We start from the raw sequence: 14,040 nt of genomic DNA on the forward strand, positions 1-14,040 counted from the left end.
TTTAATTTACTAGTTTCTCAAATCCCATTGTAACTAAAGTGGCATGTTAAATGCTTTGTTCTGTATTTGATCTTCTATGTGCTCTATGTGTATGAATCACTACCTGCTTTTTAAATGGGCTTTCTCTTTCTCCGACAGGACACATAATCCATTACATTCGTGATATTACAGCTCTCTGAATAATTAAAATACTGAGATGTATACGTGATATCTTTTTCATGATGATAGGAATGAAAGCATGTTATTAAACATGTTAACACGGTTGCGCAGTGCTTGTTCATGTCTCACGCAAGAGACTTGCTGCGCCATGCGCAACCTTCAATGAAATAATTTATCACAGCAGTACTGTCTCTTTCAAACGTACTAACCTCCAATTCCTGTCCTTACTTTTCTTTCTCCAAAAACTCAATCGCCACACAATAAGCTATGTAATAGACGTGAAGCCATCTGTAAGCTTAGAACTTCGATTCTTCAAAACTTTTAAGGAACATTGAAATATCTTAGTAGTACATGTTTAATTACTCTATCCGTCTATCTTTCCAGTGTCGCGTCAGCATCAGCAAGAATACAGCGCAATGCAGGAACAATTACTGAACTAGCTAGCGCTGCGGCACCGTGTCCTCACATGTTTAATTATTAACAATACAGATTATTTAAATGAAGTTAAAGTTTTATCTGTATAATATAATCAACATGTTTTGCTGCATTTCGTCTTAGAAATGAATACCGTCATCACATGTAAATATGCGCTTTATAAAGTGGCGCAGGTTGTGCAATATTATAACTGTAGTGCAAGTTTACAATGGGGTAATTGTACTTATAAGTACAAACAGTACTACAAGGAGCACTTGATGGACTGATTGAGTGCGTTTAGAGTTCTTGGGATGAAACTGTTTCTAAACCGCGAAGTCCGTACAGGGACTAAAGCGTTTGCTGTGGCTCAGGCAGCATCTGCTTCATGCTGTGTACCAATAATTCTCTTTCCAATCAGCTGCTGCTGTGATTTCCCACTCTGATACAGTGATATAAATACTCCGAGTGGTGCAGTGAGAGTAATGTGGAAAAAGATGATCTGCTGTGGCAACCCTTAAGAAAGAAAGGGTGATCACACAGGAACAGTAGCACTGCTTTGACGCTGGGTGCCGCCAGTCTGCAAAACCAGGCGGATAAATTGCGTACGCCAAGGTATGAGTTACCGTGGAAATGTGCGTGGCTTTACGCCAAGTTTAGGTTTTATACATCGCGATTTGAGCGTGGAAAGGTTCGTACGCAACATTTCTGTGCGTATGCACCGTTTATACATGAGGCCCCTGATCTTTGCCTAGTGTTCACTGTTAAACTGTAGACTTGCTCTGATGTTCTTTTGGGACAGGAAATGTTTCCTCTTGGCACACTACCCCTGGAGATCTTATTTGTGCAGCCTTTTCCTTATGGTAGACTCATGTGTTTTGACATTAACAGTGGCAAGAGATATTAGTATGTCCTGTGTTGAAATTGTGTTCTTAAAGAGACTTTTTTCAATATCTAGTGTTGTGCTTTCAAGTTTGCAATTGTTTGGTGATCTTTTTAAATCTCTTTCCAAACTCATAGGCATTCACAGTATGACCTTCTTTCTGAAGGCCTCAGAAAGCTCTTTTGACCTAGTCATGGTGATAAAACATACTTCAGCAACAATGAGAAAACCAGGCTAAATGTCTGAGGTTTAAATAAAAGGACATGGTCAGACAAAATCGTCTGTAATGCTGTTCAAATCATTTGTACCTGATTCTCATTTTAAGTATTTAAGGTAATGACGTTTTCCACATGAACAATTTACATTTATGTTAGTTTAAATTACACAGTGGACTAAAAAAGGTAAATGTGACATTTTGTTTATATCACTTATTTATAGAATAACTACTGCTCAGAGGAAGATCCCTGGATATGTCAACATATAGTATGTTAAAAAAAAGAATATTTGATACACTTAATTTTTCACAGGACTCTTATATTCCTTGTCTGTTATTGATGTACCAGATGTACTACTGATATTGGTCTGTGGGAGACATGCAAGTAAGAATCTCATTGTATGGTGTACATATGACAGACTTGAACTTGAGGTTTATTAATGTAGATTTATTCAGCACAGTGCCAGTTAATTATTTATGGCTGCTATAATATAATAAGGTCCTGAAGTATTCAAAGCTTAATTGAACATTGTCAAGAATGGCGATGCAACCAGCTGCAGTGATGCTACTTTGTATTTATTTATGTATTTCTTCTTCCAAAATCTGAGATTTTAGGAGTTAAATAGCCAAACCAAATGTATATTCATGCAATGCCTATATGCATTATAATATTTTCTCTACCTGTTTAAAAGCTCAACATAAGTCTGATACCTGGTTACTAAATCAGTCCAAATCAGATTCTTCAATCTCTTGTTTATTGTAAGAAGTTAGTCAGACAAATGTGATGCCAGTGAAGTTTTCCCCCTTGCTCTCTGTACAGAATATCTCACAGCTTTCTGCATGGCTGCTATTTGTGTCTGAAGCAGGCATTATTACAAGCCAGCATGAGCACTGCACTGAGAGTTAAGAGACCTGCTGGCTATCAAATACGCTGCATTATTTACTCTGTTAATAAGACTGCCTCCCATGTGCTGTAGTTACCTACTCTCATGAAAAATGGCTTATTGTTGCACTGGAAATGCCAAAAATTTGCGGGAATTAAACGATTATGATTATTAAGCCATGCATTTACTCAAGGCAGGCCAGCTGGACTTACTTACATCTAAGATGAGTATTTGTTAATATAAGCACTATGAAGATCAAATATTATCATCTCATTTTCTGGAAAGGAAAAATGCCCACACTACTTATTCATTAAGCACAATGCACCAGCTGCAAAGTAAGTAATTTAACCTGGATAACTTGATTAGATTACTACTAGATTATTATTATTGATTTGACTCCAGCTCTGGCAGAGAGGTGTCTATCTTTAACTTTACTTAATTCTGTTTAAGGAGATATCTCTGTGCTCTAATCCACATTTTGTGTGCTAATTAAAGATGAAAAAAGTTTGATTGTGTTCTTGTCTAGGACTTCTTTGGTATATAACAGAGTGGCAGGATCACTTCTACTGTTTGCCACTCAGAGAATAAATCTTAATATTACCTTAATGTGTGTAAATCAGGATATCATGGAAATGCCAGAACACTAAACGGCATAACGTGAAATAACATATAATGGGAAGGCTTAATTAAACATTCCATAATTTATTATGAAAACATGCTTAAATAGAAAAGTAGACTCTACTCAGGAAGCATTGGGTGTAAGATGGGAAGCATTCCTTGATGGAGTGCCACTGAATCACAAGTGGCCAATGAGTAAGTATTTTAAGTGCTTAGTGATGTCAGTAAAGTGATGTATACTCAGTTCTGCCATTATTTACATTTACATTATTTGCATTTGCCACTGCTTCCCAGCTCCAAGGACATTCCAGCTTAGTCACTGTATGGACTTTCCATAGTTTCCCTATGTTCATCTTTCATATTCATGTTTTTGCTATCTGAGAACTTGTGATTACTCCCATATTCCAAAGATGTGCCAGATGTGGGTGCCAGCTCTGATCTGACTCTGTGTAGGTTTGTACGGGAATATACCTTGCAATGATTTGGCAACTTCCTCAAGGTTGCTTCCTACTTTGTGCCTGATACTGCAGACATTGACTTTTGCTTACCACAATGCTATGATGAAGTAACTGAATTCAGGTAATAAATGAATTACTGACTGAATGAATGATTGAATTGATTTGTTGGGTACTAATTACACAAGTAGCCACTCGGATGGTATGCCTAGGCCAGTATTCTAAATTAAATCTGTTAATCTATTTGTCTTATTCCAATTTGGGCTCACAATGAAACAAGATAACAAATTACTGTCACTTATGCAAATCTACCAGAGTCACTAATGAATCTAACATGCATATTTGCTAGATGTTCCAGGAAACCCACACATACATGGAGAGAATGTACAGGGTGGTGCACAAAAAAGTAGCCCTGAGCACAATTAGTTTTTAGCAGCAGCAAACGCAGTCTCCATGCACATTTTGTTACTTTGGTTGTTCATTGAAGAGTGTACATAGGTGTACCTGTATCTTTACGCAGGCTCCTGCAAGATGACAGTGTGGGATGAATGCTCAATGTGATTTGCACAGTCAGCAACCCACCTATCCATTGTCACTGACATTGAAGATCATATAGAAACCAATTCCCCCAGTGTGACACAATGTACCAGTGTGTGTTGTGTATCATGAAGGTTATGTCAGCATGATCAGCTCACTACTTTTTCCTGTGCCAACTCTGCTGACCAGTGAATGAACAGTGCTACGTTCTACCACAATTCATTCATCTATTTTCTACACCCAACTTTTGCATTAAAAGGTTACAGCATTAGCTACAAGGAAAAGCCAACTCTGGATATGATATCTGTTTACTACCAGATTCATTCACATTCATAAGCAGAACCACATTTATTCACACTGGACCAAATTACTTATACCAGTTAACTGCACAAATAGCCCACAGAAAACAAACTGGGAATGAAAATCAGGTCCCTTAAATCCTTTGAACTGTTAACAGTGCCTCTGTGCCACCCAAAAAAGAAATGCCTTTATTAAATACTATTTTACTTTATGTTTACCTTTTGACTACTTTTGATTTTTTGTCTACAGTACTGTTGTTGCATCTCGTAGTCAGCTGATTTATTATATTAATGGTATACGTAAAGCTTTTTTATAGATGTAGGTTTTATTAAGCATTAAATTTTAGCAAATGTGAAAAATGTCAATTTGTCCTACCTTCATTTTAAACTTCCACAAATTTGTTTCTTTTTTAATTTCATAACTTTGTGGGACAACTGGGAAGGAACAGCACTGTCATAGTAATGGCATACACATATTTGCATTTATTTGAGAATTATAGTATATTTTACGAGAATAGTGTTTTCTGGGTCAAAGCTATAAAATATTTTTTATCTGTGAGGCTATGAGACTACATCCCCACTATACACAGTATATATTGATCGAGCCTCCCTTGTAAGAATAAAGAATGTACCACCTAAAAATATTAGTCACATTAAAGGTTCAGAAGGATGCTGTTCTTGCATAGGGGAAGGATCCATAATGCTATTAGGGATTTGGTAAGAGGACAAATTTCAGTAAATACATAGAGTCACAAGAGGCCTTTAATTTGGAACGGTAACAAATCAGCTTTAACCCCGACCCCATCAGTGTGGCTTCGCTGAAAGTTGTCTGTACATTAAAAAAGTTCACCTGATGCATTCCTTTGTTAAAGGTCACCTAATAAGTGTGCAGCTGTGCCATGGGCTCCTTACTGCGTGGAGGAGTCCCCAGCATAGAGGCTTTTAAATTAGGGCCAAACAAAGAAATACTTGCCACTGGAGCATTGAGGTCTAGAAAGCTACCTCATTTTATAGTTAACACACTGGATAAACAGTTTAGCTAGTCCCAGGCAGTCCAAATCTTAGCTCTATTGCTAAAATTTGTATTCCTTGGTTTCTCCTCCCTGTGTGGCAAAAATTCTTAATAGAGTCTTCTTTTTCTATGTGTTGGGGTCACATTTAAATTAACTTTCAGAATATGTTGTGTATATTTTAGTGTGCTATTTTTATTTCACATTATATTCCAAGCATGCTCCTGAAAACCTGAAAAATCAATTTATTTGGTCTGTGTATTTGGCTACAGGTTATTGAGCTGTCAAATATTCTTGTCTTATCATAATAGGGTACAAAATCCTACTTTTCCGGTTTTGTTTAAATCCTCAAATGAAATGGATTGACATTTAGCTACCTGCTGTGTTGGGTAACATGAATAAATCACAATTTTAAAGGCAGCTTGAGGTCACTAGAAAAACAACTCATTCATCAATGTTATGTATATCAAGCCCCTCAGACCTTGTCGCTGTTTGTCGAGAGTTGGAATTTGTAAATAGTTTTACCAAAAAAATTCTCTGTTGGCCTTCATTTTTTCTTTACTAAATCGTACAATTCAACTTCTCCTCGTTTTTCAGCACCACCAAACCTGGACTAACATCTAAAGGGAGCACTTAAACAGTAATATTTATAGAGCATGTTGAGGAAACACCGTTTTTTGTCCAACCAAAACTTGTTTCCTTTTTGTCGTCAATATTCAATTAAGAGGTATACTTCATTTATTGTAATGCCCCAAAATATAGATATATGCTTTTTATTTAGAACATTTTAAAGTAATTGAAATATGAAAGTAAAATAATAACAATAATTTACAACACAAATATGAACTAGGAAATATTACCACCTAGTCACTGTCACCTCAGGTTTTTATGGATACTCCAAATTCCTTCAGTAGACTTCCTAAACTAAGACTCTAAACAGGCTATTATTATTAGTAGTATTATTGATGATAATGATAATAAAATAATAGTAACATGTGGTATGGTGGCACAATAATTAAGACTACAGCCACACACATCAGCATAGTATCGTGTCCACTTTATTAAGCCTTTCAGAATTACGCATAGAAATTATACTAAAAATCCAACTAGAGTTTGTCCTACCACACAGTTGGACATGAGGATCCTACACTTACTCCCAGCTACGAGAAGTTTGCATTTGACAATGAATTACACTTTATGGCAAACTTGCAGCATACACTTTCTAGTTTTCTGATACTACTGTTAAGGCTTCACTGCAATGATTTTAATAATAATAATAATAATTATGATGATGATGATTATTATATTGATTAATAATAATATTAGACATTTAAAGTAGTAGGATAAATAGAAGTAGAAGAAAACCATAATAAGGTAGACTATTGAACTAAGCTGCATGTAATTGTTGTCACATTAAGAATAATACTGTAACAGCCACTGGGATGGAAAGACCAAGACACACACACCTAATGACAGTAAAGTGCAATAAGGATCAAGTCTGTTTAACAATGAATGATCCACAGTTATACTTTCAGAAGAATCACCTTATTCACTGTTATGGCCATGGGAAATGCCTCGTAAGCTGACAATTACCTAAAATTAGCCATGGCTTGTGCTGTTTCTGAACATTTTCCAGATTTACAAGTTCTTGTCTCTGTGAGGCTCTACTTGTCAAATGTCCCAGGAGTCTATATCACAAATATTCCAGGGTTTTGTGGAATGTAAAGCTTAGCACACTTTTGTGACACTTTGCTGTCCCATCCAGCCCTGCATATCTTCAGGGTAATATGGTGGCTACTTCAATAAAGTTTGCATCTATGTCTCCCTGCGTTCTGATACTGTCATACTGCTTGTGATTCAAATATGCATGCTTATCCACTTTGGGTCAATGATTTTTATGTGTGTATCAATCATACCAACAACTCAAGGAAAACCAGCGATTTGCCTGAATGCAGCTTGCTTTAACATTATCTCACATGGAGTAGCATGAAAATGCATTAATCTGTGTGTCACCTCACATATTGTAAGGTTGTTCAAAGTTTGGTGCAAATTTTGAAAACTGGTTGGTTGCTGTTGCAAAGCTATATTTTCCCTGTGGCCTAAAAACGCTACCAACTCTTTCATTTTATCTAACAACACATGGCTTCTTCACATAGATTGAGTGATCACATGACATACACGATTTGTTACAAGGTTATTATAGTTAATGAAAACTAAAATCAAAATTGAAACTATTAATAAAAAACATTTTCAAAACTTGCAAAAAAAATAATGAACAAAACAAAAATGAAAAACTAAAACTAAACTATTAAAGTAGCTGGAAAGACTAACAAAAATAAAATAATTTACTAAAAACAAGGGCTAACCTGGGATGCAGGGATCCTGAAATTAATTAAAATATATTAATAAGAATTTAATATTTGGTTTTTGAATAAATGTTCCTGCTGTTAGTCTTTAACCCTTGTAACTTTTAACTCTAAAACAGAACGTTAACCACCACAAGCCGCCCGCGTATGTTTATCCAGTGATTGGCCGCTTGGTGAAGGGGCGGCTGTTCCCACAACATTTGCGGTGATAGAACAAGCTGAATATTGGCACGTAAAGTGTGTGAAATAGAAAGTGATTTACTGTGTGGGAATAGTGACAGTTCTTCCAGAGTTGATAGTGAAAGCATGATATACTCTAGTTCAAGTGTTAATGAAGAATGCTAAACCCCATAGTAACTCTTTAAGCATACCCTAATTACTAAAACTAAAAGTAATAGATATGAAAATAAAATAGAAATTCCTTAGTGTAAAAAACTAAATTAAAACTAAAAATACATGATGAAGGAAGACTAAAACTAAAGTGATTTTTCAAGTAAGGTCAGAAATAATATAGAAATAAAAACGAATATAAAAAGACAAAACTATAATAACCTTAATTTTTTATGAATATTATTTACAACTCTATCTAATCAATATCTTTTTATGAGTTAATTGTTGTCCAGTGTTTCAAAAACATTCAGCCTTTACCGGAATGTGAATGTCGATCTCTGCATGAACGTCATCTTCTGGAAGCTCCTTCTGGAACGATTTTGCTTTGAATGGGCTCAGCAGCTTTCAAAATTGCCATTCACTGGATTTCTGGGGCTCAAGAGAGAAGTGTTAGATACAGATAACCCCTTACAATGTTTCAGTACGTTCATAAATGACAGCAATGTTAGATGTAATCCTGACTGAACCCAAGATACAGAATGTACACAGCAACTATTACAACAGCATACACTAAGCCATATTCCATGCTGGATACGAGTCTAATGTCCGTTATGATGAGTTTCCACATTTCTTTGAGCATTATATCAAGATGTAATTCAAACGGCTGAAGCTGGAATGTGTTAGTCAACATAATCTTTATTGCATGGACAGAAAAATCACAAATGAATAACGGTTCAGTTTATTTCTCAGGTATCTGCGTTTTGATGACAATAATTCACCTGCTACTTTGCACAGGAAAAATTCTTTTTGAAAATAAAACAGCACTGATTGAGGTCTGACAAGTTCAACATACAAGATTAGCATAATGTTGTTGACCAATCACTTTTGCTTCAAAAAGGTCATGTAACAATGAAGCAATACGAACCTTGTAAAATTCCTGTGTTGGCTATGTCTCCACTGAACTACAGGTAGGTAGGAGAAGAAAGCCTGCCAACTGGTGAAAAACTAAACCTACCAATGTGTTTGTGTATTTATTCTTTATTTATTAAAATATCTTTTTTTTAGTTTTGCACTCACAGCTCAAAATTCCTAATATTGTGAAAATAATCTGGTGGCAGAATTATGTTTTAAATTATTTGTCTCCCTCTTTTCAATCTCTCTCTCTCAAAACAGATAATTGAAATATCATACTCTTTTTGTTCTTAACATCAGCCATATCATACATATTGCAGACCAGGGTTTTTTTCTGCCTTGCATCCAAAGCTGTTAGGATGGCTCCAGGATTCTTGCTCTGTATGAGTGGGTTTAGAAAATGTATATATTGTCCCTAATCTCAGGTGCTGTTTCAGTTGTTTTGTGGCTGTCTATACTGCTATTACTTGCTCTTACTGTGCTCATTAAGGGTTTACTGTTCTTACGCATAGGCTATTCAAGTCTCACTACCCCTAACCTTGACATTACATACTTGTTTTTCTTTGTTTCCTTCAATACAGCTAGGTGGGGTCTGCACAATGATTCAAACCTAAGAGCCCTGATTTTCATGATCACACCTGTCAGAACACAGTAGAATCTATTTCCTGATTTTGATATCTTTTCAGGCCTGCAGGTGGCAAAATTCTGTCTTTAAATTTCATGTGCCTGAGATGGAATCAGAGATCAATATGGCTGGTAGAAAATAAAGCCGAGTATGGGAAATTTTGAATGTAATATTGAAGGCATTAATTATAAGGACATTGTTTGTGAGCAGGATATGTTGTAGGCATTTAAAGTAAAAAGAAAAAAACTCTCAAACCTTAAAATTCACCTAAATTTCATCAGAATTTGTTCCATTCTGGGCAAGAAAAGGAAAAGATGAAAAGTGACAACAGTCAGCGCACATCTGTTCAGCACAAATGACATAGAAAATATTTTAAAAATTATAAAATTGTATAAAATTGTTCATATTCAGTATCTGGTTTTGATTATGCAGATAGTAAACCATGTAGTAAGCTTCCACTAACATTAATATTATATCCAAACCCGTTAAGTGTATAGTTCTTTCTGATTGTGACACAAAACTAAACTCCATAGTAACTCTTTAACCATACCCTAATTACTAAAACTAAAAGTAATAGATATAAAAATAAAATAGAAATTCCTTTGTGAAAAAAACTAAATTAAAACTAAAAATACATGGTGAAGGAAGACTAAAACTAAAGTGATTTTCCAAGTAAGGTCAGAAATAATATAGAAATAAAAACGAATATAAAAAGACAAAACTATAATAACCTTAATTTTTTATGAATATTATTTACAACTCTGTCTAATCAATATCTTTTTATGAGTTAATTGTTGTCCAGTGTTTCAAAAACATTCAGCCTTTACCGGAATGTGCATATCGATCTCTGCATGGAGAGCTTCTTCTGGAAGCTCCTAGTGAATTAGGACAGCTCACAAGTTCTACTAAATCCTGGTGAAATTACTAGTAGTTTAATAAATCAGAAAGAATTGCTTCACTCAGACATTTTTGAGCAAGTTAGGACAGTTATCCTACTCTGAGATACTTGATAAAGACTGTATACTGGTTTCAAATCCCAGTCTATGGAATGACATGGGTGATCTTGTGGCTCCATATCTGCATGGATCTCTCTCTCTCTCCAAGTACTCCAAGTGTTCCATCCCACATTCAAAAAATATATCTATAAGATTAATTACCAACTCCTAATTGTCTCTCTCTGACTAAGTGGAAGTGTATTCTGAAGTATTTCCTGCAGTGGACTGATACTCTTTTTTTGGTTGGTTCCTGTTTTGCATTAGATACTGCTTACATATGCCCCAGCCTATTTGTCCCAGAACTGAATTAAGCAAGTTTCCTAATAGACAGATCAGTGGAAAATAATAATTGGACCTAACGTTGGTTCTTTGATTCTCTTTGTGGTCTCTGTATGTTTAGAGTTTGCACATTCTTCCTGTGTTTGTGTAATTTTCCTTTGGGTGCTTCCTATGTCTAAAGAGCATGCAGTTCAAGTTAATTTGTGACTGAAATTTTGTTTTGTATACGTGAGTGTGGGATTTTAAGGAAGTGTGTTCCATGGCATCTAAACCACGGCTGGTAACTGTCTTGACCTCAATGTCTCCCCATGACCCAGTGAAGGAAAAAATTTGAAAGTCAAAGGAAGGGTGGTGGAATAGACCAATGATAATATTTCCAGTCATACAGAGAAACAACCATTTATAACACTTACATATTATCGTCTTGGTTTGCCATGTTGATTTCCTTTTGGCTTTATGAATTTAACATTGAGTACAGAAAAAGACGACTTGTGTATTAAAAGGTTTTGCTGGTCATGTCTGAATCTGACATTTTTTTAGCTGACTGTATCATTGTTTGACTTTCCTTTTGTGTGTTAAATTGTAACATTTATTTGTATATGATCTTTCTTCTAGGGTTGTTTTGTTGGGTTTGACTTGGCACATGCTGCTGGTAACACAGAGTTGCAGTTACACAACTGGAATGCTGACTTTGCCTGCTGGTGTTCATATAAGGTAAACCAGACACTTACCTTACATTCGTGTCACTTTCATGATTGCTTAATAAAGTTTGTTTCATTCAAGCCAAAAATGCAGACTAGTTTTAGGAAGACTGAAAGTGGTATATTTGTTAATTTAAAAGCAGTTTATAAGGGCACCAGGTAATGAAACTGTTCAACATTCTAATAGCTGCAGGAATTGTAGATGTTGATGCAATTCTGCTGGTCATATTAAGTACATTTTTGAATAGTTAAAAGGCAATGTGCTTATTGAGTGTCAAGGTGGTGCAGTGGTTAATGGTATTGCAGTTTTCCTTCCCTGACATATGCAGGTTAGCTTAATCAGTTATTCTAAATAGGCTGATGGGTATGCATTCAAGTGGACCCTTCTCTGGACTGGCATTCTATCAAGGGTTAGTTCCATGCTTGGGACTGATGCTCACTGGATAGTCTTTGGTCACCAATAATCTTCAGTTGCCTTAGGTAGGTTAGACAATGTTATGTTCATAACATAGACCCAATTAACTAAGCAAAGTACAGAAGTGTACATTTTATTAAGATGCCAAATTTTTTATCCTTACCCAAAGCACAGTGTTATTATGTTATCGGCAAAAAACTCTGAAACATGTATAGTTAATGTAAAGGTTTTAAGTAAATGGTGGACAAATCATGTTTGTGTCATGAAGCAAAGTGGAGTTGCAATGCTTGGGTTAGCAGGTTTCAGGACAGGCTTATTGTTGGCTTGCACAGCTGGATGTGGAAGACTTGGCAAATATTGTACATGGAAAAATGACATTACTTTTGTCCTTTTTATTTGGATGGTTATCCTAAAAGTGTGATATTTGCAGCACTGTGTAAGACAGAGTGTTAGCTAGACAGAAATGAAGCCAGAAGGCAAGGGTTCTGGCGTGTTTGTAGTTATGGCCAATAGAAAGAGTGTCAGTGAATGAGAGGTGTCCCTGGATTGTCGTTTAAAGCCTGAGGGTGCAGAGCATTGAAAATGGTGTAAAAGGTATTGAGAAGTATGTGGCGGTGTAAAGAGTAAAAGAGCATAAGGACTGTAATGGATCAGGAGGTGTCTGTAGAGTGTGCAGAGCCTGGGGAACTTGAAGTGGTTGCTGTCCCTCCTTCGGTCACTGGTGCTTGGTTTCATGAACTACGAGAAGCCCTGGGTTTAATCTCTGCTGGGGGTTGAGGTAACGCGTTGGGCATCACAGGGATAACATAAAAAGATGATGCCAGAAAGGGCTCTGACTCTATATTGGATCAGATGTGTTTAGAAAATAGTACAGTGGAACCTCGGTTCATGAACGTCTCGGTACATGTACAACTTGGTTTATGACCAAAAAGTTCGCCAAACTTTTGCCTCGGTTCACGACCACACACTCGGTATACGAACAAGCCAGGTTCCCTTTCGGTTTGTACATGTTCAGTCTCTCCCTGTGCATTTCCTGTGCAGCGAGCAAGAGAGAGAGCGCGGCACACACACACAGAGGCAGCGCGAGAGACAGAGGCACACACACAGGCAGCGGGAGACAGAGAGAGCCGCGCACACACACAGGAGCACGCGCGAGAGAGGCACGTGCACACACACAGGAGCGCTCTAGAGAGACACACACACAGGCGCTCCAGGCTCGCAAAAGAGAGACGCACGCACACAAACACAGGTGCGGGAGAGAGAGGCGCGCACACATATACAGGAGCACGCTAGAGAGACACACACACAGGCGCTCCAGGCTCGCAAAAGAGAGACGCATGCGCACACACACAGGCGCGGGAGAGAGAGAGAGAGCGAGCGAGAGACGCATAAGGTAGAGAAGGCTTGTTTTTGTTTTCAGTTCTATTTAAAGTGATCGGTTCGTAGCCTGCATTGTTGCAATGTTACTTTTCTTGGTGGTTTATTAAATTACGGATTTTTCAAATGTTCATTTTTTCCCCTGTGCTTAAAACTCATTAAAAAAAGTGTTTTTAGCGAGCGGTTCCTAGCACTATAGCGCAAACTATTGCAGTGTTAGTTTTCTCTGTTCAAGGTTTTCTCAGTGTTATTCAATGTTTTTACATTTAGTTTACCATTACGCTGTGCATTCTATGGTATAATTAACTATATTTGTGCTTAAAAACTAAAAAAAATATATATATACATACAGTTCGTACGGTCTGGAACGGATTAATTGTATTTACATACAATCCTATGGGAGAAATTGCTTCGGTTCACGACCAACTCGGTTTACGACCAGAGTTTTGGAATGAATTATGGTCGTGAACTGAGGTTCCACTGTACTTATGAATAAACTTTATGAAACAATATAAATAAGAATGTGAGGTTTGGTCAGATTAGGTTAATTTTATTTACTACTGGGACTAA

The 14,040-nt window shown here is 36.6% G+C and overlaps 1 protein-coding gene across 2 annotated transcripts in view; it reads left to right on the forward strand.

Moving 5' to 3' along the window:
- The window catches only part of kynu (kynureninase), a 179,568-nt gene that overhangs the window by 142,936 nt on the left and 22,592 nt on the right, over positions 1–14,040 (forward strand). For both annotated transcript variants that reach the window (XM_028806512.2, XM_028806511.2), the window contains one exon: positions 11,593–11,691. In XM_028806512.2, coding sequence (XP_028662345.1) covers positions 11,593–11,691 — 99 coding nt within the window. The remainder of the gene's footprint in view (positions 1–11,592; positions 11,692–14,040) is intronic.

The sequence above is a fragment of the Erpetoichthys calabaricus genome, chromosome 8, assembly GCF_900747795.2.
Source record: "Erpetoichthys calabaricus chromosome 8, fErpCal1.3, whole genome shotgun sequence".
NCBI classification, from domain to species: domain Eukaryota; kingdom Metazoa; phylum Chordata; class Cladistia; order Polypteriformes; family Polypteridae; genus Erpetoichthys; species Erpetoichthys calabaricus.